The sequence below is a fragment of the Equus przewalskii genome, chromosome 2 (assembly GCF_037783145.1).
Source record: "Equus przewalskii isolate Varuska chromosome 2, EquPr2, whole genome shotgun sequence".
NCBI classification, from domain to species: domain Eukaryota; kingdom Metazoa; phylum Chordata; class Mammalia; order Perissodactyla; family Equidae; genus Equus; species Equus przewalskii.
Window position 1 is genome coordinate 56,664,065 of NC_091832.1, and position 27,307 is coordinate 56,691,371.

At 40.0% G+C, this 27,307-nt stretch overlaps 1 protein-coding gene across 4 annotated transcripts in view; it reads right to left on the reverse strand.

Annotated features, from left to right (window-relative positions):
- The window catches only part of CCDC25 (coiled-coil domain containing 25), a 71,002-nt gene that overhangs the window by 35,163 nt on the left and 8,532 nt on the right, over positions 1 to 27,307 (reverse strand). For 2 of the 4 annotated variants that reach the window (XM_070611346.1, XM_008519305.2), the window contains exons 3-8: positions 26,436 to 26,475; positions 21,377 to 21,428; positions 15,421 to 15,496; positions 11,280 to 11,383; positions 10,857 to 11,059; positions 2,882 to 2,927 (exon numbers count right to left, since the gene is read on the reverse strand). In XM_070611346.1, the coding sequence (XP_070467447.1) occupies positions 2,882 to 2,927; positions 10,857 to 11,059; positions 11,280 to 11,383; positions 15,421 to 15,496; positions 21,377 to 21,428; positions 26,436 to 26,475 (521 nt within the window). The remainder of the gene's footprint in view (positions 1 to 2,881; positions 2,928 to 10,856; positions 11,060 to 11,279; positions 11,384 to 15,420; positions 15,497 to 21,376; positions 21,429 to 26,435; positions 26,476 to 27,307) is intronic. The other 2 variants (XM_070611347.1, XM_070611348.1) reach the window with 1 other exon arrangement.

Consider the following 27,307-nt stretch of genomic DNA (forward strand, 5'->3'; position numbering starts at 1 on the left):
CATGTCACTTGTTTCAGCTTCTATTTCCTTCCCATTGCTTGATACCTGAGTGGTTTGAGAAACGACTTGGGCTTAGAGGTATATACATTTTTCTCCTTCTTAATAGCTATTATTAAAGATGGGTGGGGAAATATGAGATACAGGTAGAAAACCCCTATCTGTGAAGTCTGGTTTTATCTCCAGTTTCAGTCAGTGGTCGTCTCTGTGCTTTTCTTCAATTAGCCCCACAAACTGAGGCCACAGTAAAAATGCCTTAGATAATTGTACAAAGAGCAAACCAATGTTTGTATTCTGTGCAAGCACCAGAACTGTGACCTCCTTAGAGTACTAAAATGAAAGAATCGCACTGGAGATGATGAAAGAGTCACCATGTATCTCTGAAGGTCAGCTTAAGATCCCAGACACCGAGGATGAAAACTCACTAAGATAATTTCAGTTGGTGACAATAAAATGCATTACTCCTTATAAAGGCTGTGAGTTAGATGTGCAAAGAGTTCCCATGTGTCTGGGGATCTGTATTTTGGGATTACAGTAACTTTTAAATATATATCTGAGATCCAAGACTTTATTTGCACAATTTTTATATTTTGATTTCCTTTATGAAGAGTCAACGTTTTTCAATATAGCAAAATAGGTTTCCTGTCATCCACTTACAAAGTGATAAACAAATAAAACGTTAAAAGTAATTGTGTATAAGGCCTGAAACCAAATTTAGAAACATTAGAAAGAAATTCTAGATTGAAGAGAATTATTCTAAATAGAAGAGCAAAAACTCAAAATTAAACCAACTTCAGAACAGAAGACTAATATTTTTCCTGAAGAACTTGTTTAAGCTACATTAAAAATCAAGTCCTATCTTACATAAACACCAGCCTTTAACTGAAAATCCACTGTTAGATCATAAAAGGTTTGCATCCCCTTAACAAGAAGAATTAAAGCTATTCCTTTGAAGGATGGGGAAAAGCTGTAAGAGTCCTTCCACCACAAGAGAGAGAACAAAAACACCCAGGGCAGCTTCCTTGGAAACTTGAACCTGATTCAAACCTGGAGCTCAGGAACAGGGGTAGCAAGCACCAGAGGGAGAGGAAAAGCAAAAGGATTAGTAATCCTTTGGTCTACAAATCTGATTTCCTAACCCTGGAACTTGTAACATCTGTCGCTAATTAGATGGTGTTTTTATTTACGTATATTCACATATATGTGTGTATGTGTGTGTGTCCTTATTTCTTAATTCCGGAACATCCAAACTTTAAAAATCCACAATGATGGGAATGAAAATGCCTAAGTCATAACATAGTATAGATGCCAGATTGCTGCTGGCAAGTAGCCTCTAAATAACAGAAAACTTCAATAAGCAACAACAACCACAACAAATGTTAGATGTTAAACACTTCTGTTTAACCGTTAAACTGTTTACAGAGTTTCAAGAAATCTAAGAACAATTTCCAGAAGGGATTAAATACATCTCATCTTTTAATACTGATACTTTGTGGGACAACAGCAACTAAGAACTGTATGAATAAGAAACAATAATGACCATCTATATTCATAAAGTGACTCAATCAAGAAAGAACTTTCACATACATGACCTTGTTTAAATTTCAGAACAGCCCCATGAAGTAATATGTCTCCCTTTTACTAATAATGCATACTCCCTCAGAGAGGTTAAAGAACCTTATTAGGCTTATCCAATCAGTAAATGATAGTGTAAGTCTCAAGTTCAAATTCATGGCTCTATTTAATTACATGATGCTGTTCTGGAATTTTCCAGGAGTAAATTATAAAGATATATCTCTGACTCACAAAGGAGCCTCATAAATTTAGTTCTTCACAGAGACAGGAATAAGAGTATTGTTCTTATTCATTTTTAGAAGGATATATAGATATGAACAAGGTGTAAAATCCTACTAACAATTCCAATTCATGTACTAAATGTGGGGTTTAACTAGACGACCTTTAAGGGACCTTAAATTCTTTAATTATTTCCTTCTAAACCAGTGATATTGAATAGTATTTTCCGTGATGATGGAAATGCTCTATTTCTGCACTGACTAATATGGTAGCCACTAGCCACATGTGGCTAGTATGTCCCAGGAACTGAATTTTTTAATTTAATTAATTTAAATTTGAATGGCCACCTACAATCAATGCCTAGTGCACTGGACACCAGAGATCTAAAGCATGTATTTGTAAATCATACTATAAAACATGCAATATAGCAAATATATCCACCCAGTTTCAATTATCTGCAGACTGTTTAACTGTTTAATAATAGTCAATTGTACTGTCTCCAGACACTTCAAAATAAATTTTGTGAAAGATAGTACTCACAGACAATAAGTCCCTGACATAGTTCCAATAAAATAATTAGGTGCTGATGTTAAGAAGATCCTTTCAGTACTATAAGATGAATCACCACTGAGGAACATGGAAACAACCAATGTTGTCACTTAGACTACAAATGAGACCTCAGGATTGCACTTTAGTTTTATTTTTTAATTGCAGGTGATAATTTTTTCTCACTCAATTATAATACAGAATCCACAGTTACATTAATATAGAACATTTTACATTCCTGCAACTAGAAAAGAGGGAAGTGAGGAATGGGAAAGTCCTGTAAGTACCAACAGATCTGCACTTCACAATGGACAAGGGACAACAATCTCTCTCCACGAGGTAACCTACTTAAAAACACACACATGAGGAAGTCCACAGCGCAGGAGAGGCAATGCCTAACAGCATCCACCTCATCACACATAGCAGCCAAATCACGGCAAGCCACCTACAACACGCGAATCAACATTGGCCAGCAACTCAATTATCAAAAACTCTTAGTGAATTATTTCAAGGCACAACATTAGAGCAAATAAATTGAACATACCTGATTTGAAGACATATTCTCAACTTTCATTAGCGATGAATAGCTCCTAGAAGAAGCAAACACATGTAAAATAAGGTTATCCAGTTGGCAAGTATTTCATCAGCATTTACCATCTATCCAGCACTGCTGAGGGTCTCCTGAAGAAAATATAATTCCTGCCCTCCTGTTGGAGGTGGCAGCATAAAAAGGATAAATATCTATGAACAGTAAATGAGATGTACACAGTACTTTATAGTTTACAAAGCCCTTGCTCATACTCATGTCACCTCCACAATAACTGTGAGGTAGGTGCATTATTCAGATGAGGAAATTCATCTTTATCCCAGAGCAGACGATGCTGCTACTGCCTAGACTGTAAGTGCTACAGGAATTCAAGAGGAAACACACCAGTGTGGGCAGGGCTGGGGCACTCTTCTCAGAGCAGGTGGAACCCAAACTGAGCCTAACAAGTTAGGAGGAGCGAGGAGGGAAGATCCAGAGAATGGCATGAGCAAAGGCAAAGAGATGGCATTTATAGTGACATTTCAAACCAACTCAGTCAAACCAACTCAAGTCCAGTCTTTCGAAAGCAAAGCAGTGGGAAATCAGGTTAGATGTGTGGGGGCCAATTATGTAGCCCTAATTGGGTGAGTTAACACAATGAGATTGGCAAGAAGCCACAATATGAGATGGAGATGAGATATATGAGATTTGACAAGTATTTATTAAATATCCACAATGTATAAGACTCTGGGCTAAGCCTGGGTGGAGGATGGGATGGGAAGAAAGTAGAAAATGATAAATAAGACAAAGTCTAGCCCCTAAAGAGCTTACCAGGAGGGGAAATAAGACCTATTCAGCAATAGCTACACAAAAATTCTATTAAAAATACACATAGAAATCAAAGAACTTGAAATCAACAACACAAAGTGACTTATGCATCCCTATGCTCAGTGCAGCATTATTCACAACAGCCACGACATGGAAGCAACTCAAGTGCCCTTGGACTGATGATTGGATAATGAAGATGTGGTATATATATACAATGGAATACTACTCAGCCATAAAAGAAGACAAAATCATCCCATCTGCAACCACATGGATGGACCTTGTGGGTGTTATGTTAACCGAAATCAGCCAGACAGACAAAGACAAACACTGTATGATTTCTCTCATTTGTGTAAGATAAACAAGCTTATGGACAAAGAGAACAGTTTAGTGGTTACCAGGGGAAGTGGGGGAGAGTGGGCAAAAGGGGCAAAGGGGCACATTTATAATGATGTCTGACAAACAATAGTGTACAACTGAAATTTCACAATGTTATAAACTATTATGACCACAATAAAAAAAAATACACGTAGAGACAAAGGAAAATGAGAGCATATAATACCACTGTTTTAAAAAGAGTACTCTGTAGCAGACAGAAGAGAGGAAGAAGAAAAATCAAGGCAAGATGAGTTAATAATAATAGTATTTACCATGTACCAAGTATCCTTTATTTGCTAGGACCTGTGTTGTGTGCTTCACAAATTACTGCTAATCCCCACAACCATCTTATAAGGCAAGGGATAGTACTGTGCCCACTGTATCCACAGGAGGCAGAGTCCGGGAAGCGAAGGAAGCTGTCCACGGTCTCACAGCTAACAAGAGAAGAAGTCAGGCTTGAACCTACGTCTGCCTCTGAATTCACACTCTTGCCATCACGCTCCAGTCTACTGCCATATCCCAACCTGAGGGCATGAATCCACGTTACCAGCTGTGCTGGCGAGAAGGGATAAGTCTGAGAGGAATCTGGGGAGAGGAGTCTGAGAGGATGACATCAAGGTTTCTATCCTGGGTGACCTGAAGTAAATAATGCTACAACTGAGAGAAATGGGAAAACGTTGCACAGACGATGTGCTTGGTCTGGGACATGTTGCATTTGAAATAGTGGTGGGTCATCCAAGTAAATATGAACTGTAGACACTGAAAACTGAGGACTAGAGGGAAGGAGAATTGTCACAGTTACACACAACACATTGGGAGACATTTACAGAGACATCAGTTGAAGCTTGTAAGATTAAGTGGTATCTATAAGAAATAAACAGATAAGATCAATAAGCTGCACGAGCAGAAAGACATGTTGATAAAGTGGTTAGAGCAGAGAACCTCAATTCTGGCTGCATTTTGAAACCACCTGTGAAGATTAAGATATATTCAGATGCCCACTCGTGGGCATCTACAACTCAGGTTCAAAAACCACTGGGTCTGAATTCCCACTTATCTGAAGGCAACACACACACTGACCCTTCTTTGGGCCACGTTTCCTGAGCTCCATCCCATTAATCCTATTTGCCTTGATCCCATTAAGCGTATCTGACATTTTTGGGGATGCCTCAAAGGTATTTTCAGATCCATATGTCCATATTCAGCTCGTGATCTTTCCTCTACCAAAAACAGTTTGGTTCTTTACCAGCATTCCCTAGCTCAAAGAATCACATCGCTACCCATTCCATTTCACAAACCAGAATCCCAGGAGTCATTCTTTTTCCCTGCCCCTCCCCTCAATCCAATCTATCTTCAAATCCTGTAATTTGATCTATGAAATTACTTCTCATTGGTCCATTTCTCTCCACCTCGACGTCACCCCCATAGTCCAAGTTAGCACCGTCTGTCAGAGACAACTGCAATAGCTTCCTACCTGGCCTGGCCACACCCACCTGGTTCCCTTCCCAAAACATAAACCTTATCATACTACCCCTTGCTTAAGACTCTTTGATGACCTCACAAAACTCTTAGGATGAAGACAAACACAGCCTATGAGGCCCTGCAAGGACTAGCAGCTTGATCCATGCGCTCCCTCAGCTCTGCCCCAGACATTTGGGCCTACTTTCAGTCCTGTGTTTTGCCTTGCTCCCTCCCATACAGGGTCTTTGCACACACAGTTCTCTCTGCTTACAGCACTCTTTCCACTTCTTTTAAACCAGCAAACATGGTTTTGATCTTAGCTCAAGGATGACTGTATCAGGGAAGCTAATCTCAGTTACTTATTCATCCATAATACATTGACTAATCACTCACTGCATATGCAAAGCACTAGGCCACATATATAAGGGGATACAAGGATGCACATAAGTGTACCTTTGAAGGAGGTTATCATTAAAATGAATAGTATTTGCTTATGTATGACCTTGACTCTGGCCTTGCCAACTGTTCATTCCTGCCTTACAGGCAGCTTGGTACAGCAGAAGTAGGGACTTCAGAATTAGACATGAGTTTGAATTTCTGCTTTGCCACTTATCAACTATAACCTCTCACAGATTAACCTCCCTGCTCAAGTAATCTTTGTCCCCAAATCCAAGTTCACATCAATGTTCAAAGTGATGCTACCTTTACCTATGACTTGCCATTTTTACCTGGATCTTGTATTTCTCTGACCTCACTCACCCGAGCCTTGGGTTCCAATTCATCTCCCAGACTCCCAACTTTTAAATAGCCCTCCCTCAGGTAGCTGTAGTCCCTACCCTTTGTCTTTTCTGATCTGTTACTCACTCATCCTCTATTAACTACTTTTCCCTGACTATTGCTTATTTCTTCCTGTTTCAAGATCCACATGATGAACCTGATTTTGATGTTAATGCATGTTACGATACCACAAAAGCCAAGTAAGTGAAGACAAGGTTAAAACAGAGCTTTTCATTTGGATGTCATCATGAATTCAACTACTGAGATAAAACAACATTGCTAGGACACACTGAAGGGAGCCACAGGTACTCTTCCCTAGTGGATGTCAACAAGTGATAGTGTCTACTGGGAAACTCACAGGTACTTGCCCAAAGGACTTCTCCAAATGCTTGCTCTCTAAAACCCAACAGAGACTGAGGAGAAGCTGTTCTGTATCTCTAACTTTCCAGGCAAGTCACTTCTAAGACTCCAACTACTTTTAAAACCTATGCTGAGTCTCTTCCCCTATTTTTTCTTACTCTATGTATGGCTTACAGCATATCAAGTATGGAAAGGAATCAACATGTAAGGCTTCCTCCTTACACAAAGATTCTCTAACCTAGAACCCCATTAGATCCCAAGCTGACGGGACAAGTGCGAGCTACAAAAACTGTCTAAAGAGCTAACAAGCAAGGTAGATAAGTGAGAATATGTGAAGTCAAAGGGAGGGAAAATTTTCATTATTGTTTAAATGAACAAAATGAAGGTGTTAATATACTGCTACTATCTAGGCTTCACATTTTGGTACCCTCTCAGCTACTCAAATATTTCTAAAAACTACCTAAAAGGATGATCTTTATGTAGACCTGTTCATATTATATCGCATTATAGTTCTGCAGACTGAGGAGAAGGACTAAAGCACTCATTAGCAAGAACAAGACGGAGTTCCATCTCCAGGGCCTACTGCTCTTTCATCAGAGAAGGAAGTCAGTGCCTTTGTTGTTGTGGGCTCTGCTCTGTTCACTTCTGAGCAGAGGGCTGATGGATATGCCCGACTAGAGCTCAAAGAACCTGGTCTACACAATAGCAATTCCATGTATTTTTTGCTCCTAGTAGAAATTACAAATGAAAAGCTTATTGCCATTCTTGTTCAAAAAGCTGAGCACAGAAATGAGTCTAGAGTCTCAACAATGGTTTTAGAATTCGAAAGAAGTTGGAAAGTAGCTCTTCAGGATATGGGGCTGGTTAAGTATTTCTTCACTGAAATCATTCGGAAACACTGGGGATACTGTCAGGATAAGAATTTACCTTTTTGGTTTACCTGTAGAATCCCCTGAAGATTCAAAAGTCAATTTTTTAAGCAATCACAGCAACTAAAGTGGACATTCCTTACCAGATGGTCCAAATAAAAGAATCAACTCTTGGTGAAACTTAACGGTATTTTCACTGTCAGTAAGCCAAGTGAAAGATTTTAGAATGAGATTTCATGGGCACAGCATTCGATCTTTTGGGGTGAAGAGTCAAAGAGAGAAATTAAAGTGATGCTAGCACTACAAACAAAAACAGATTATGAAACAGGTCAGAAGCTTAAAACTTCTTGTTGCAATTTCACAAAAGCTGCAGAAGACAGCATGCAAACAGCAGTTCTGGATACGCTGAGCAAACGCCTGACAAGTCATCGCACGGGTTCCTCACACTACAGCCCTGCTTCACATTCTTCCACCTTCCGCGGCATGGGAAAGAAAGGCGTTTTGGTGGCATATGTTTCACAGAAATAAACATCTCAATTGTTTTTAGTTTTCTGAGGCCCACAATAATTTATTAAAAATAAAGCAGTAGGGATATAATTGTTAGAAAAACATGGGCTAGAAAAGTGATTTTTAATTTATTCCACTTACATTTTCCTTTCTATGTGCATGTACCAGAGTGATATATGATAAAAATTCGTCCAAAAAACAAATGGAAAAAATTCAAGTGACTAGTGACTGCTTAGAAAACCGACTGATTAGATAAACTTTGGAAGCAAAAATTTTCTTCAATAACAATGAGAATTTTTTCCTCCACAGTTTACAAGAATATTTTATATATAGTTGACAAATGAAGAAAGTCCAGAAGCTAAGAAAACTGTGTTTCAGTGGATAGTTTCTTTTGTTTAAATGCTTGGAACTTTTTAAACTAGTAAAACCAAACATACAAAATCCCCTAAATTTTAGGAATATACAGCTTAATTTGAAACAAAAGTGTACTGGATTTTAAGGTAAATTATGACATCTATATATTACTTGCTTGGTTTATATGAAATAAATACTACTTTAGCACTGAATAAACGGAAGAGAGGGCAGAGAGTGGGGTAACACTGTGTGTGGGCTTGAGAATCAGACTGAGACTAGCTACGTGACTTTGGGCAAGTTACTTAACAACTTCTCAATCTCAGTTTCTTCTTCTACAAAATGCAGGGAAGAAAAATATCAGCCTCATATGGCTATTGTTAGGATTAAATGAGTTAATGCAGTAAATCACAGTACAGTGCTTGGCAGATGACAAATGTCCAAAAATGTCAGCTATTCTTTCTCACTAAATTTTATAAGTAAATTAAATACAGTATAAATTATAAAATTATATAAATTATAATACATTATATTCATAACATCTAACATTATGTTTCTATACAAAATTGTTAGATTTGTACAGAGTACAAAAAGGCATGTTTCCAATTTTTTCCCCACTCCACACTAAAAACAAAAAAGAATAAACAACTCTAAATCTTGCATCACTCAAAATTTTACACATTTTACCACAATGATGGAGTCGAACGTTTTTCTTTCACTTGTAACACAAAGCAAACTCACAATTCTAGGTCAAATCAAATGTTTAAATCTATGCGTTAGTCTGTCTCTTGTTTGCAAATTATAGCTCAGGATAATGCTTTCTGGAGTTCTCCATTCGTGTATTATATTTTCAATGAAGCTACTCATTCTGTTTTAGCAGCATTCCCAGCAGGAACAGTATTAGTACTGGATCACAACACCAACATTCCGACCCAGCAATCTCTCTAGTACGCCAGGGTATTCCCAGAAAAACAGGTCAGGATAGGACCAGACAGCTTGTTTTGATACTATACCATTCCCAAAGGCAATGACACATCAATGGCTTTTTTTTCTTTTTGGTATACTTATCACAAATAATGGGTACCTGTAGAAAAAATCTAGAACTTCTGTGAGTAGAAGTCACAGGATTAACTTCTTCTTTCACAAGGAAAAACTAGAGGCCTCGTAAGGGATAGTACTATGCATCCGTTACAGATTCAACTTGGTAGGCAGAATAATGATCCTACCCAAAATGTCCACAAGCTAATCTCCAGAATCTGCGAATATGTTACCTCACACAGCAAAAGTGACTTTGCAGATGTGATTAAGTTAAGGCTCTTAGATGGGGAGATTAGCATGGATTATCTCCAGGTGGGTGGGTCCATGCCATCACACTGGTCTTAAAAAGCAGAGAAGGCTGTGACTATGGAAGAAGGGTCAGAGGGATGCTGTACTCCTGGCTTTGAAGATGGAGGAAGGTGTCACAAGCCAAGGAATGTGAGTGGCCTTTAGGAGCTGCAAAGGAAACTGCTTCTCCCTTAGAGCTCCAGGAAAACAGAGAGCCCTACCAACACCTTGATTTTAGCCCAGGGAGAACCACGTCAGACTTCTAACGTACAGAACTGTAAGATAATAAATCTATGTTGTTTTAAGCCACTAAATTTGTGGTAACTCGTTACAGTAACAATAGAAAACTAATATAGTCAGTATTCTCATGAACTTATACACTAGAATTTCAGGATCCAAATTGTATTTTAACTACTCTTTACTGTTTAAAAATGCAGTGTTTTGGAACAGGTCTCACTACATTACTTTAAACTTTCAAAATGTAGAAAAGAGGTTTGAAAAACAGCTTTTAAGAGTTACTAGCACTGGCCTTTAGAGCTAAGACAATCTCATTCAAATACTACAGCTAGTGAATGTTAAACACTTTATAGCTTTTTTCCCCCCTGAAGATGTTTACAAACCAAACTCTAAAGATCACCTACGATGGTTTATCTAAGAATAAAATTAGCTATTTATTTCATATACTTTCATACCCTGCCCCTATAAAATGGCAATCCATTTGACCAACACATTAGTATAAATGCCTTTTTCTAAGTTGTTTAAAGCCCTGAGCTTGTTATATGTCCTTCCTTCCACCAGTAAATCATTCTTTTTTCCCCAAAGATTGGCACCTGAGCTAACAACTGCTGTCAATCTTTTTTTTTCCTTTCTGCTTTCTCTCTTCCCATCCCCCACAGTACATAGTTGTATATTTTAGTTGTGGGTCCTTCTAGCTGTGGCATGTGCGACGCTGCCTCAGCATGGCCATGTCCGTGCCCAGGATCTGAACCAGTGAAACCCTGGGCCAGCGAAGTGGAGTGCATGAATTTAACCATTCAGCCACGGGACCGGCCGCAGTAAATCATTCTTACGGATTAATCCCTGATTAAAATCAGTGAAGAATCTTCGAGGTCAATACCAAAACCATAGCTCCCACATACCTAAGTTCATCCATTTCCCTCTTCTTCTTCATCTCTTCCTTTTCTCTCCTTTTCATTTCCTGAATTTGGGCTTTTTTCTCATTCCTCTCTTCACGGTCTCTGCATTCTTTCTCTGCCGCTAGGTCTGGGAACCGCTCCATTTTGGTCTTTTCTAATCGGTTCAGGATCTCATTCACTTTCTTCTCCACTGTCACAATTTTCACCTTTGAGGGAGATAGGGGAAAAAAATATTGAACTTTATTATACATTTTTTTTTCCCCCAGAAGAGGGCAAAGGCTTTCCAGGGACTTAGCAACCCAGCTTAATTCCCTTTAGAAAACATACGTCATGCTGAGCCCTCAACAACAAAGGTGTTAGACAGAAAAGTCGGATACTCCACTCAGCGCCAGGACTCCGCCGCCTCCAGCGGTGCAGAACACTTACATCCTTTTGCCTGTGAAAGCCTATCTGTCCCACATCCATGTCAGCTGTTTTCTTCAGGTTAGACCACGGTGTATATACCACATTAACGTTGTTCATCTTGCAGCCTGCCAAGAGAGACTGTCTTCAACATGCAGGCAGGATGACACTGAGCAAGGCGTACCCTTACCCACTGGCAAATTACCATAATTCAACAAAGGAAAAGGCTTAGAACGAACAAGCCATCAAGTGTTTCAGACCACAAAACACGTTTTTAAAAAACCACCCACAAAAGGCAAATGGTAAAGCTGACAAACGTAACTCAAGCAAAAGCATTACGATGGAAAGCAGGGGTCCACAGGTTAGCTTCAGGGACTTCTGAGACTCCCTAAGACTGAATGCAAAATTTACTACATGTGCTTTTTAAAAAGAAAAGGACGAAACAGGTTTCTTCAGATTCTCGAAGGAGTCCTTGATCCAAAAAAGGTTAAGAAGCAAGACAGAGCAAAAAGCACTGGCCTGGGATTCAGGAGACCTACACTCTATCCTGGCACTACCACAAACCAGCCGTGTCACTGTGGAAACGTTCCCATGGCTCTCGGAATCTTATGAGGAAATTGGACTAGTTTAGCAGCATTTTTGTTTTTTGTTTCTTTTAGCAAGTGGAACCTCTTTTACCAAAGAAGATATATCAAAGTAATCAAAGTAGAGATGCTCTGGATGAATGGGGTTCCAGATACCCGGTGCTTTCCTCCTCCTATCCCCTCATTTTACCTCTACCCCTCACAGTCTCCCAGGAAGCTCTAAGAACCACAGTTTCATCATTGATCCAACACTCTTTAAGGCCCTTCCAAATTAGATAGCAATATACTTCGAGGTTCATTAAATCACCACGTACATTGGAGAAGTCTGGTGAACACCACCTTACCTAAGTGATCAAAATTAACCGTCAAAAATGGGGCAAAATGGCACCATGTGCCTCTGGACTGTAATGCGCAAGACTTCACTTATGTAGTATTCCGGCCGGAAAACACATAACGTGGTCTTACTCAAGAGGAAGCATCACACCAACCCAAATTGTGGGATGTTCTACAACTGGTCTCCATTCTAAAAGTATCAATGTCTTCAAATACAAAGAAGTATCTCCAGATTAAAGGAGACTACAGAGATATGACAAGTAAATATAACACATGATCCTGTATCAGAAAAATATGTTATAAGGGAACAGTAGTGGAACAATTGGCCAAACTTATATATGAAGTGTATACCAAATAATAGTATTCTATCCACATTAAATTTCCTGAATTTGATCAATGTAATGCAGTTACTTAAGACAATGTCCTTTTTCTTAGGACATGCTGAAGGGTCGTGATGTCTAGGATTTTCTTCCAAATGGTTCAGCTAATAAAATTATCATGAGTACGTTAAAGAGAGAAAGCAAATAAATATGGAAAAATTGTTAAATCTAAGTGAAGGACATATGAGAGCAGTATTTTCTTGCAAGTTTTTTGTAGGTTTGAAAATTTTTTTCTTTTTCTTCTCCCCAAAGCCCCACAGTACACAGCTGTATATTCTAGGTATAGGTCCTTCCAGTTCTGCTACGTGGGAAGCCACCTCAGCATGGCTTGATGAGCAGTGCTAGGTCTGCACCCAGGATCTGAACCGGCGAAACCCTGGGCTGTCGAAGTGGAGGGTGCAAACTTAACCACTTGGCTGCGGGGCCAGCCCCTTGAAATTTTTTTCAAAACTAAGTTTTAAAAAATCTCCATATACTGTGGAGATACAAACATGGATCAGACAATGGATTTTGCCTTCCAGGACTAAAGGAGGGCAGATAAGTACATAAATAACTTCAATTAAAAGTAGAACTTGTAAAATGATATTAGAAAGGTACAGGGAAAGTGCTAAGACAGTTCAGAGAGGGCAGGGGTCACGCAAAGCTGGAGAAGGGAAAGGCTCTAAGGGAGAGGTTAACACAGCTTAAGTGGTTAAGACAGAAGACTTCAGAATCAAACTGTCTGACTTCAAATGCAGCCTCTATCACACTTCAGACCTCTGAGACTTTGGGCAAGTTCCCTAATTCTCTTTAAGCTCAGCTTCCTCATCTCCAAAATGAAAATAATATCTAACTCAGTAGGGTTGATAAATGAAATAATCTAAATATTTTAGCACAGTGCCAGGCATGTAATTAACATTTAGTGTCAGCTATTACTACTACTACTACAACTGCTATGTGGACCTTGAACCTTAGCTTGGATCTGGACACGTAATGACTGAGGAGGAGGGCAAAAGTGAGAGCAGAAAGAAGATAAGCAAAGGCACAATGTAGGAAAACAGCAAATATCTGCTTTGCAGATGTGTGAAATATGAAAAGAGAGAAGAAGTCTGTAGCCAGATCAGAGATGCTCAAATGCCAGCTTAACAAGCTTGGACTTAACTGTACAGACAAGGTGGGGCGTACCACAGAAAGTGCCCAAGCTTTTAGAAAGTTTTATCTGGCAAGAGACTATAAAATGAAGACAGAACAGGCTGACCAGGTTCTATGAAGATAAACACGTTTAACCACAACTCCCTTGGTTCTGAGCACTGACGGTGGTCAAGCAGGTAGGAGAATATTTTAACTCCACAGTGACGCAAATCTCACAGCAAACATAATCGTCATCACTCAGCATTCTCTGCTATCGACTCCCAACTCTGAAGAGAGAGACTATTGGGTTTACCTCCTTATTCTGCTAAGTGGGCTATCCCTGTGGAAGGCTGAAGAGGAGGGAAAAGTAATTCAGTGTCATGACTCTTCCCTCCTCTTTTCTGTTTTCTCTAGAACTAGTAAACTATAAAGAGATTAAGAAGAAAGAGGCTAGGCCAAGACTAAAAGAGTTCAAAGCTCTTTTAATAAAGTCACATCTGCTGGCAAGGCGCATGGAAAGTGGACAAGAACTTATGAAAGAGCTTGCAACATACAAGTAAAGAGGATAATGATTGTTTTAATTTTTATTATTTTTATTTCAATAACTGAAGATCTTAACTAGAAATCTTAGAAACTCTGTTCTACTCATAAACATGGAATGGACTAAAACTAACCACAATTCAATGATTTATGGAATTGAAAACCAGTGGCTCTGTGAAGACAAGACCTCCACTTTCTTTGGCTAGGTAGCTGACTCATTACAGCTGCCCAAGTCAGATTCATGAAACGCAGTCTAAGTGACGGGGAATGGGGTACACTGCCCAGCTCTTGTCCTAGAATCACCAACCTCTGGTACCTGCTTTCGGCCACGTGTCTGCTGCATGCTTATCTTCTACCCAAATCATGTTTCTCTCCAACCCTCTGGATCATCCTTCAACTTCATATCGAACCAAACTTACCTCTCCCCTATCTAGGTCTATATCCTACATTTAAAATCCAATCTACTAGCTTAATCATTCTTAACAGAACACCACCTCCTGACTCCCCTTTTTAACTCCCACCTTCACCTCAATATTTGTCTTTCTTTACCTATATTGACTATTGATAGATTATACTTGCACAGCAGAAATAAACAAGCACCAAGCCCAGTAGGACAGGCTCTACCTAAAACACTTAGGCTGATTTTCTCAACCCGCTCTGTGCATTAGAATCAGCCGGAGAGCAACATAAAAATACTGATACTCACGGATCATCCCAGGCCAATTAAATAAGATTCTCAGGGAGAAAACAAGATCAACTGACTTGATACCTTTACGACTTGTAGGAAAGAGTGATTTAGAGACTTCAGTTCTAAAATCTAATGACAAATGATGGAAATAAAGATATTGAACAACACTGAAAAAACAGCCATGAGACACATCGCTTGCTTAGCTATTAACATATCTAATTTCCAAAACACTCTTTCTACAAATAACCTTCAGGGTAGGCAGGTCTAGACAACCTTCTATTCAAGGTAAGGAAAATCGGGTAAAAAGAGGTGATACAGGGTCATGAACATTAGAGTGGTGGAGAAATTAGTTTTTAGTTCTTTTACAGGTAGCACAACTGCCATCTTAAAGAACAAAACAGGTGAAAGGCATATTACACATTATCCCTTTGACTCAAGCCAAAGTCAATTAACATGTTCTGTAAAATGTAATCCATTTCAGACACAGAGAAATCAGTGCTAATTCTGAGAACACCTCTAGAAAAACTGACCTTGAATGCTATTGGCCTTCACAAGATGGGCACAGTCCATCAGTACTTCCTTTGGAATGTCTTCTATCGTCTCCCCCTGAAACAAAAAAATAAATCAAATGGTCCACTACCTTGTACTGATTGATACTGGAGCACTAATAGGGCTTTGCTACCTTACTAAGCACAATTTTATTAAAAGCAGGGCCTCTTCAATTGTATTTCAAAACTGAAAAATGAAGTCCATTATGAGAATGTTTACTTAAACTAAGAAAAGGAGGTAATATGGAAAACAGTGATACTTAATAAGTTAAAAAAACCAACAACGGTATGAAGGAAAACCACCAAAATATTAACTGTAATTATGTCTGAGTAATTTTTCCCTGTTTCTCCTCATTCTTCTAGAAACCCTGTGGGGAAATGGGGCCTATTTTTGACAACTGGAAGTCTTCTTAGCTGAGGTCGCCACGACCTTCCTCTCAAAGAGACATCTTATAGCTTTAGGTCTCAAACATCTGGTAGGTCATCTATCCTTAGGCTTAATCAGGAGGCAAGCTCTTGGTGTGCTAGATATAACCATCCATCATAAGGAAGAAATAATATTGAATCATTTTCTCTACAGATACCGTATCAAAGTCAAAGCTGAATAAGCAAAGCCATTCTGTAAGTAAGCAAAAGTGAGGCCATCTTGTTACGCTAAATGGCCCCAGCCCCTTCTCTGTGTGACTACTCGCTGCTCTGCACGTACTCTAAAAAATTCACATGCTCTCCTAATTTATGCCCTCGCACTTACGTACGTACTCCCCGACAGCTTGATAATTTAAAACTTTGTTCTAAGAGTTTCTCTCCAGGAACAGGCTGACCACAGACGGGAAACACACCTACAAGGTATCCATCACAGCAGACAGAAGAATGCAACAATAAAAGACCCTGGAGTCTGTCACGCCTGAAGAAAACCTCCTCCTTACTGCCCGTTTTCCCTATACAACTGCCTCAAGATTCTGCAATCCTTGAAGATGGGTTTTTGAGACATTAGTCACCCATCTTCTGATTTGCTGGCTAGTCTAATCTAATTAAAACTCCTTTCTTCATCTATAACTCGTTGTGATTAATTGGCTCAGACCTCGGCAGGCAGAGGGAGCACACTGCTCAGTATCAATTCCAAAAGAACAAAAATATTTCAGAGGCAGGGGCGAGTGGAAATCAACTCAGCACTGGCTCCTACTAGGTATGGAATTAGAGAAGCACTTCTGTCTGGGAATAAAATGTTCTACCTACCTAAACATTTGAGATAAGCTAAGTTTATTCTATAATGTTTCTAAATTTTTTATTTTAAATGTTTTAAATGGGAGTCTCTCACACACACAAATTTTGACCAAAAAATAAGTGCTTTATGTTTGTCACTACTTTCACAATGTATCTCATCCCATGCAATTCCCTGACCACTTATATAGGGGTTTCCGAATTTAACATCTTGATAACACAATGTCATCATTATGAATATCAGCCATTACAGTAGGCTATAATATAGTAATAGAGATGCCTTCAGGGGCTTCTAAAATACACAGAAGCTGAGTGACCCTATACTAAATAAATCAAAAGAACTAATTATAAAACAAAACAACAGCTGTCACTTTTTGAGTACCTACCATGTACCAGGTAGTATGTAAACACCCATATGAAATGGAAGAGTACTATCCTCACTTTACCAACAAAGAAAAGGAAGCCTCGTGAGGTTAAATAGCTGGACCGAGGTCCCCCATATCTAGTAAGTGACAGAACTGGGAGATGAACCCAGGGCTAAAGCTATGCTCTAATGGCTGGTCCCAGAATATGGCACTTATGGAGTTCTTGTGGAAACACAGTTTCCTGGTCCTTGACATCAGGCTGTGTCCCAGTATCCCTTCTTAGCTGTGGCTGTCACTATCCCTGAAGTAATCTCCTCCTCCTGTTTTGCTACTTCTCATACAATATGAGCAGAACAAAAAAAACCCTTTCGGCTTAGCATTATGCATGAGGTCAGAGTCAAGGGACTCTGAGTGGAGAGTCTAAGGTACTCTTGGAAAGGTCAGATTTTGACTGCAGGCTTTGTGTCATCTATGTTAATGAGATAAGAAAACTCTAGATAAGTGAGATTTTTCAATGGGTTTTCAAAAATCAAAAAAGCCTAGGAAAAAACTGCTGAATATCTATGATCTCTAAAGTTTGGGTTGAATTCAACTGAATTCAACAAAAAGGGATTAACACATATAGTGCATAGCATGTGCCAGGCATTACTCTAAGTGCTTCTGTTATGCTAGCTCAGTTAATCCTCACAATGACCCTATAAGATAGGTAGTATCAGCTCCCTTTCACAGATGAGGGACTGGGCACAGTTAAGTCACTTGCTCAAGTCACACAGCTAGTAAGCAGCAGAGCCAGGATGCAAACCCAGCAGTCTGTGTCCAGAGTCTGGGCTCTGAACCACTTAGTCTTGCTGCATCTCCAGCACTTACTTGATACCTACTAAGTACAGAGGGCTGTGCTGTTTACTGCAGGAGGTCAACCAGGTAAAAGTTGGTTCATTTTTTTTATTGAGCACACTATATGCTTCCAGAAGAAAAGGAAATTAAACTTCTATTCGAATAAGTAGTAACTGGTGGTAATGGGAACTTGGGACTACCACCACTATTTCCATTTTCTGACACAGCAGAATCCAAAGTAAAAAGTTTAATCTGAACCAAAAGGAAATTTGGTAACACCATACTCCATTTTTTCTAAACCTAAAATAGTTCCAAAATGGCAAAAGTTGCCTAGGAGAATTCAGAATTTTGTTCCAGCAGAGTTCACAATCTTCCTCCTTTCCTTTACAATAGTTTTCAAAAGAATAAATAGTATAAGTAAAGACGAAGCATGATGTTTAACCTTATTAGTAAATTAAGATGTAAATATTATAACTATAGTGAAGTAGCATCTCGTATTTACTGAAATGTCAAAAGGCTGTTACGGTTTTTTTTAAGTTATAAAATCCCAGTGTTTGGAAAATCTATATATATCAGATAGCATTTTAAACTAGCACAATACTTTCAGAGGGCAATCTGGCATAAAAGGAGATACCAAACTGTTTGTATTTTCTGATCCAGTAATCCCATTTCTGAGAATTACTCTAAGAACAATTCAAAAGAAAAAGAGAAAGTAGTTCATAAAAACATATTTCTTGTTGGGGATTCATAATGACAAAAACTGTAAGCAATCTAAATTCTGACAAGAAAGGTTTCATATTAATTGTGGCATATTTTCAACTCAAAGCAGCCAGCCAAAATAATAAATACGAAAATAATACAGCAACATAAAAAAGTGTATAAACTATAACTTTAAAAAGTGATACAGGGGGTCGACCATGTGGCCGAGTGGTTGGGTTTGTGCTCTCTGCTTCAGCAGCCCGGGGTTTCACTGGTTCGAATCCTGGGTACCGACATGGCACCGTTCATCGGGCCACGTTGAGGTGGCATCGCACATGCCACAACTAGATGGACCCACAACTAACAATACACAAGTATGTACCGGGGGCATTTGGGAGAAAAAGCAAAAATAAAATCTTAAAAAAAAAAAAAAGTGATACAATCAACCAGGGGATGCCAGGATGGAATGCAGACCAAGATAAAAGAATCTAACTGTCTTATAAGAGTATGACATAACAGCACCAAAGGGTGTGGGGGGAAAAAAGAAGCCTACAAGTAACTTTGGAAAACAGCATTTGGACTCGAAACTGTACGGCAAAAAGATATAAACACTGTACTTCACTTGATAAAGTTGTTTCTCAGGGGGATAGAGGTTAACAAATCTGAAACCACTTACACATATTTTGGAGTCAAATAAATAACCAAATGGATGGTGGACGGTGGGAGCCAGGCTTCTCACTGTCTGAGAAGGAAGTTACTCATAAGCAAGGAGGAAAGGCCAGAATGGCCCCTGTAGTAATGGATTAGTCGGAGACATCAGTGTGAGCTCGTGTTTAGCTAATGTAGACACAGAGGGAGAGAGACGGAAACAATTATTCATGTGCGTGCACACATGGGTTAGTATGTACACATGTATTTCCTAGCTCTGTCAGGTGAGAGGGCTAGAAGCAATTACCACACCCAGAGTTCAGATCTTGATTTCTAAATACATTTCCCAACAAAAGGAACCACGGTTCCCTGGAGAAATGGCTGATTCTGGGTCCAGGGCAGGGAAAATACAAGATGAACCTGGAGCATCTTCTAGTGCTAGAAAGCAAAGAAGTGCTCAAAAAACAAAAGGACAAGAGGACGTTAAAGGAACACAGGAGATAAGTAGACAAGAGCTCCAGTCAAAGCTGGAACAATTTGAGCAACAAAATAACATAGTACTGGGCTGGCCCGGTGGCGCAGCGGTTAAGTGCGCACGTTCCGCTTTGGCGGCCTGGGGTTTGCCGGTTCGGATCCCAGGTGCAGATATGGGACCTCTTTGCAAGCCATGCTGTGGTAGGCGTCCCACATATAAAGTAGAGGAAGATGGGCACAGATGTTGGCTCAGGGCCAGTCTTCCTCAGAAAAAAGAGGAGGACTGGCAGATGTTAGCTCAGGTCTAACCTTCCTTGGGGAAAAAAAAGCAAACATAGTGCTAGATTATAACCCAAAGTATAAAATCAATATATGAATCTATACCAATGAAATAAATAACCTAATAAGTAAATGGAGGAGAAGATACAAATCTTCCTTATAGAAGAATTCCAAATAATATATGCAGACATTCCCCACTCCAGGAAGTATAGCTTAATTCCATCCCTCCCCACCAAATATGGGCTGACTCAGTGGCTTCCTTTCAAATAACAGAGTATGGAATGGGGGAGAAAGCAACCCTACAGTAGAGAAACCAGGCAGACATTACCCTGGCCCAGAAAATAAGGTTATCATCATCAGTGATAAATCCTGTTAATACGCGTACCCCTGACGTGATAATACGAGAAGGGTACTTCACCTTTGTACTATTCTTCCCCCCAAACCCACAACTCCAACCTAGTCATGAGCAAAACAGATAAACCCAAATTGAATGACATTCTATAAAATACCTGACCAGTACTTCTCAAACTGTCAAGGTCATGAAAACAGGGAAAGAGTAAGAAACTGTCACAGACCAGAGACTAGAGAGACATGATAAGTAAATGCATTGTGGGACCCTGGACTGGATCCTGGAATAGAAAGAGGACATTAATGGAAAAACCAGTGAAATCAAAATAGAGTCTGGAGTTCAATTAACAGTAATGGACCAATGCTGGTTTCTTAATCCTGACAAATCTACCATGGTAATGTAAGATATTAACAATAAAGGAAACTGAGTGGGAGGTATATGAGAACTCTGCACTCTCTTTGCAACTCTTCTGTAAATCTAAAACTATTCTGAAATAAAACATTTTAAAAAAAGCAACAGACATAACAAGTATAGAGACTCTAAGATTTAACCATATAAAATATAACATATGGATGTAAAGACAGATTGGAAAAATAGTGGTTTTATGTTATGAGAGAACATTAAATCATTTCCTTTACTACTATACTGCTGTTTTAACCCTCCCAAAGAAGCCCCTGATAACTGGGAACATCTGCACTTGCTGAGGGAGGAGAATCACAGCAGGCTGAGAAAAAGGAACCACAACATGATCTCCAGCGCAGCAGACAGAATCCAGTAGGGGCAACTGAAATGAAAGGGAGAGAAAGCAGAGGTGACAGACGACATACCGGAACTGGCAGGACAACGCAGCGCTTCTAGCCTGCAAACATGTATGACGTCCCCTTTGAAGTCTCAATTTCCCTTAGTGATTTTGTGTGTCAAGGGGAAGACATCCCTTCATTTGCTAATTTTTAGACTTTTGTACATATTTATTACTTTAAGCAATTACTTGCACAACAAAGGAGAGAGGACAAGATATGATGCTCATCACTAAAGAAAAAGTCCCAAATCCACGTTTAAATCCAGTTACCTTATGTAATCGAAGGTATACATGAGCAGAAGAGAGTTTGTCCACATGAAACCTACAAAAAATGAAAATCACTTTTAGCAAGAGGTACAAGACAACCATCTCCTCAGGGCAACTGCATGTAAAGCATTCCAATCCAAAAAGTATTAACTCAGCCCCTACCACATGCTAAGCACCATGGGGAGTATAAAACAGTCACCACCTCCAAAGGGTTCACTATTAACTGGGAGAGGTAAGACAAACACGGAAAGTTCTGCAGCTGTGTGAGACTAAGTGCCAAGATGAGTACTAAAGACGATAAATGTTAAATGCCCCAGGAAGGGTGATTTTTCAAGCAAAAAAGAGCCATCAGTGACAAAAGGTTTCACGGACCAACTGAGACTTTGAAGCACAGGACTCAGAAAAAATACAGAGAAAGGAATTTCAGGTGAGAAGGGAATGAAAGACGTCATCGAGAGACTGCAGTGTTGCAGGCTTGGGAGACTAGCAGGACCGCTGACAGAAATGTCTCACAGTTGGAGAGGGCACCAGTTTGGAGAAAAAGACAAGGGGTTTTATTTGGGACATCCTAAGTTTCAAGTGATGGCAAAACAATCCAAAAGAGAATGTCAAGCACAGAGCCAGAAGAGCCAGGTGAGGACTAAAGACGGTAAACAGACCACATCACAAAATGGGTCAGACCAACAATTCACCCAGCCTTATATCCGACAATGGCACTAATATATGTCTCCTGGGAGAGCATGGTGATTGCCCATTATGACATTATCCTAAAAACACTCCGAATGCCCTCCCACTCCAATGTCCTAAACTTACCTATCATCTACCAATTGTATTAAATTTCTTTAAACTTACTTCCTTTTTCACCTTGTCCAAGATTTTGCGATACTGAGTTTTTCATATTTACAATTCCCCAAAAGTTGCCTTTCTCTCTTTCCAACACCCAGAGATGCTCCTAGAATCCTAGCAGCAAACGGTACCCCATGATTGTCACTTTGTGATTCTGTTAACTTTAGTCATCTTCTCCTTAGTTCTTACCTTTCCAGACAGAAGAATGTTTAGCAAAACCCTAAGGAGGCACCATTACATCCCATTATATATTTCTCTAGATATTTTCTCAGCATTAATATATTCTTTAGAAGTGAAAATGTTCACACATTCACACCTAGCACAAGATGTAGACAGTGTGATTCTAGATAAAGGTTAAGATTATGCTGTTTCTAATGCCCTCCTTAAAGAGGTTAAGCATCTTGCTAGACACTTTGGATAAAGAAAAATATGTTTCGCAGTCTATGATGACTCTAGGTTTTACTCTTAACCATTACTGATAGCCAGAAATGAACATAACATCTTAGTTTGATTTACTTTTCTCCCACTGATTCTTTCCTCATTTGCATTCTCATGTAAGAGATTCCTACTACCATCTTCAGCTTGGCATTTTCCACTCAGAAAATATGTTTTTTGCAAATCTAGGAATTACATATCTCATTACCCTCTTTCAGGATCTTAGGAAAATACCCCATTAGTAAGCAAGCTCAACTGAGAAGTAACTTCTCCCACTCCAACTTTTGTTAAGCCAGTTCTCTATTTACAACAACTCTCTTACACAATACCCACAGTAGCTCGATTGTATTCTGGTTTTTCCTAAAGGCCTACAATGTCAAAAGAAATACACCAATAATTCAATATGTCTAATGGATTCATACATAAAGTAGTCAAAGTACCGAAACACACATGGGAATATCATGGCTGATATGCACCACCTTCAGGCCCAGAGGTAGCAGGCAGACCTCTACAAAGGGCAGGGGGAATGCATGTAAGCATGGGGCTTTGGTCGAAATGTAAGACAGACAGACAAGAGCCAGCTCTGTAAACTATCTTGAGCAAGTTTCCTTAAAAAAACCTTTCCAAACCTCCAAAAATGCTTCCTCAAAGTTTCAACTATGCCCACTAGTTTCCCAGTGCCCTCTTGTCCTCATTATCTTACTTTCCCTGCTTAACCACCATTACCCTTTACTGAAGGCCGAGACTAGAGACTTCAATAAATGAGCACTGATGACCTGAGGATGCAGAGACGCAAGGTCCCAGCTGCTGGGTCGTTTAACTCCGTAAAGCAGAGTCCATTGAAAGAGTACTCACTAGGGAGTTCAGAGACAGTAACTGCACACTATTTCTATTTTCCTTTGTTTAAAGATGAATTTAGTTCTGTTCTCATTTAATCTTAGAAAAATTCTTTGCTTAAAGGAGCCTCAGGAGGTTTTCTGGTATAAACTCAGATGCTGACATTCACAGAGCTAAAGGTCCAAAGTCTGTGTCAGAGTGAACCAGGTTGAAAATTTGCCCTGGAATGTAGATCCACTGAATCATTCTTAGCACACTCAGGAATGCTTCCAGGATTGATAGTTAACGAACCAGAACAGGTCTTGAAATTTAGGGCCAGCCTGGTTCACATCAGACCTCCAATAGCTTCTGAAAGAAAAAGTCAATCACTTCCGACAACAGTCATTAATCTCAAGATTATTGTAGTGTCAAAATGGGTGTCTAGGTACCTGTAGTCACCCATTTGGTAAGAAGCGTTCCAGGAGATAGTCAAACTTAATGAAATGAAAACCCAAGTCACAACACATGGGGTGTAGGTTGTAAACTGCACATTTCTTTCCCACTTATTCAGTTTTTTTTAGATGTCAGGTAAAAAGCTGTGGTACACTGACTTTCATGGTGCATTTGAATACATCACCTTTCCTATGCAGGTATTTATGCCTCAAAGCTGACATGTGAAAAACTTAGAGCAGGTAACTATATACCAGTGCCATTTTTTTTTCCTGAGACTGGCAGCTGAGTGCACATCTGTTGCCAATCTTCTTTTTTTCCTCTTCTTCTTCCTCTCTCCAAAGCCCCCTGGTACACAGTTGTATATTCTAGTTGTGAATGCCTCTGGTTGTGGCATGTGGGATGCCACCTCAGCATGGCCTGACGAGCGGTGCAATGTCTGCACCTAGGATCCAAACTGGCGAAACCCCAGGCCACCGAAGGGGAGTGTGCGAAGTTAACTGCTCGGCCAGGGGGCCAGCCCCCAGCGCAGTCAATCTTATGTCCCTTGATCGAGTCTGGAGATCTGTGGGCTTTAAGGACAACTGAAGTAATCCAGCTGGGAGTTACAGGTGCTCAAAATGGAGATAAGCAGAACGCAGTTATTGTGAAGAAATGTCCAGTGGAGACCATTTCTAGACAGCAAGCTAGTCAATTAGGAAGGTAACGAATATTTACTGAACATCTACTCTGTGCCAGGTCCTATGCTGGGCACTGGGGATATACTAGTAAACAAAAGAGGCAGATCACTGTCCTCAGGGGGCTTACAGTCTGGAGCCATGGGAAGGTAGGCAGCACCCAATCCAGGAGCCCTCAGTGTAAGCTGCCCACCTGAGGTAAGTAGGTACCAAGCAGGGTCTACCTTGATGACTATCTGAGTTCAGAAGACAGGCCACTGTGCTGAGACAGGGGGCAGATAAAAAAGACTATAAAATTCCTCCGGTTTCTAGTGCCTCTTGGTTCCTGGAATGTGGATTTTAGAGAGGGCAGCCAGACAGGACAGCATGTGCCCCAGGGTCATGAATCAGCCCCTTCATAATGGGGTAGGTTGGAGCGACAGAGGAGGCGCCCTTGAGCAGGTGCCTGCAGACAGGCCTGGGGGTTCTGAGAATGGCCACATCTGGGGGTAGCTTACGTCTCTGTGTAAGATTTTTCCTACTAAATGTCCAACGCTGTATACCTTGCCTGAAAATCAATCAACTCTTCTAAAAAGTGGCAGCCTAAACTCTGTCACCATAGGGAATGAAGCAAAGGGTCTGGGCCCACACTTGGGAGAAAAGAGGTCCAGAGAGAGCTGCAGCCACAGTCTGAGGGAAGAAAGGAGTGACCTGCAGCCCAAAGAGCAGCAGCCTAGGGGAAGAGAGAAGCGGCGACGCAGAACCAGAGCTGGCTGGGGGCCAGCAATAATCACAGCACATCCTTCCTGTTCCTCCTTGCCTAGATTTCCTTATCTGAAAAATGGACACATGCCAGTGACTATTTCACAGGGTTGTTGTGAAATTAAATGTATTAATGGAGGTAAACACTTAACAGAATTTGGCATATAGTTAAGTGTTCAATAAACATTCATTATTACTATCATTAAAGCAACAGGATCACTGTGCTTATCTTCAGGGACAGCCTTTGGGAGGGGATGTGAGTTGTGGAGACCATAGCCCATTCTATAGGTGGAATCAGGCTCCAGGAGAGAGTTATCACAAGGGTCAGTGGGCGAAGCTGAAGATAGAAAAGACAGCACAGTGAGTCTGCCAGTGTTACAAGAAAAAAAATCAAAGTACCCGAGTCCATGCAGTTCTAAAAGGTCCTGGGTCTGAGGGGCAGAAAAGTCCATTCTAAGACAGTAAAAGAAAAGAATTCAACTAAAACGAAGGGGGTTTTTGTTCATTTGTATTATTGCTTTTTGGACTGGGTTTTGTGAGCAGCAAAATAATCTCAGAAGGAAGCTAAGAAAATATCTATTATTACTTTTTAAATTTCCATAGATTATTTTAGAAAGAGGGGGTAGGGTTGGATCAAGACAGGGCTAAACTCAAGAGAGTTGAGAAGACAAAGGGAACCCGGTCTGTGATGTCTTTAAGCTGGCTCTGGTCGGATGCTCTATTTATTCCGCTTACACGGAAGCCTGTGTCTATTTTCTTCACCGCTTCTGTGAAGCCCTCATCCATCCACTCAAGGAGAGTGGTGTGAACGTGTAAGTGCAGTGGTCACAGGAACTGACTGTGAGGAGACACACCGGAGGGATAAGAAAGCCTACGTTCCGGAGGCCTTCACGGTCAGGCCTGAGTTTACCCTTAGACATCGGTCCCAGTTTTTACAGTAATTATAAATGAAGGGAGCTGCAGCCAGCTATTTACCACTGAAAGTTCATAAAATACAAAGCACAAGTTCTAGTTTTAATCATAGAAGTCCGGTGGTTGGCCAAGTCTAAGAAAGTAAATGCTGACCCACAGAAAGCAGAACCAAAATTGGTACTTACCAAATATCCTCAGGCCAGCCATACTTTATTAGGTCTTCATCTACAGTGAGATACAAGACAACAAAGAACAGGTGAAAAAGACTGCCAAATGAAGCGAGGCCAGAGTTTATAGTAAGCCGGGAAGTGGGAGAAATACCAGTCCTCTCCATAACTTGTTTTCTCCATTAAAGGAGAAAAGAGTAATTCAGAGGCTTTGATGCTTGAAAATACAGAAAAAGCTATTGTAAAAATAGTTTTTACAACTGGACAATTATAATCGTTATAATTTTTATAACACTTATAATTTAAAGTTCAAAGATATTTCAATTTGAAGATAAGAAAACACTGACAAATCAGAGCAGCCGAGAACTTAGATGATATCTTAGAAAACTGATTTCACTGTAATAATACTTATAGGTTAAAATGGTTGGGGGCCGGCCACACGGCCGAGCAGTTAAATTCGTGCGCTCTGCTTCGGCGGTTCAGATCCTGGCTGTGGATGTGGCACCACTCATCAGGCCATGTTGAGGCGGCATCCCACACAGCACAACCCGAAAGACCCACAACTAAAATATACAACTATGTACTGAGGGGATTTGGGGAGAGAAAAGTAATTTAAAAAGAAAGAAGATTGGCCACAGTTGTTAGCTCAGATGCCAATCTTTGAAAAAAAAGGTTTTGCTAAAACTTTAAAACCAAGGGGTTGTATTTTACTTCTTTAAAAAGAAAAACCACCCTCAATTATAAAATTGGAGAAAATTAGGGAAAACACCACCAGAAGTATAATAAAGAAAATAAAAATCACCTAAAACTCTGTCACATATGAAAATAAAAATAAAATAGAAGAAATAGCTAAAAGTTAAAAGTAACTTCTCTGGGAGGTGGAAAATGGG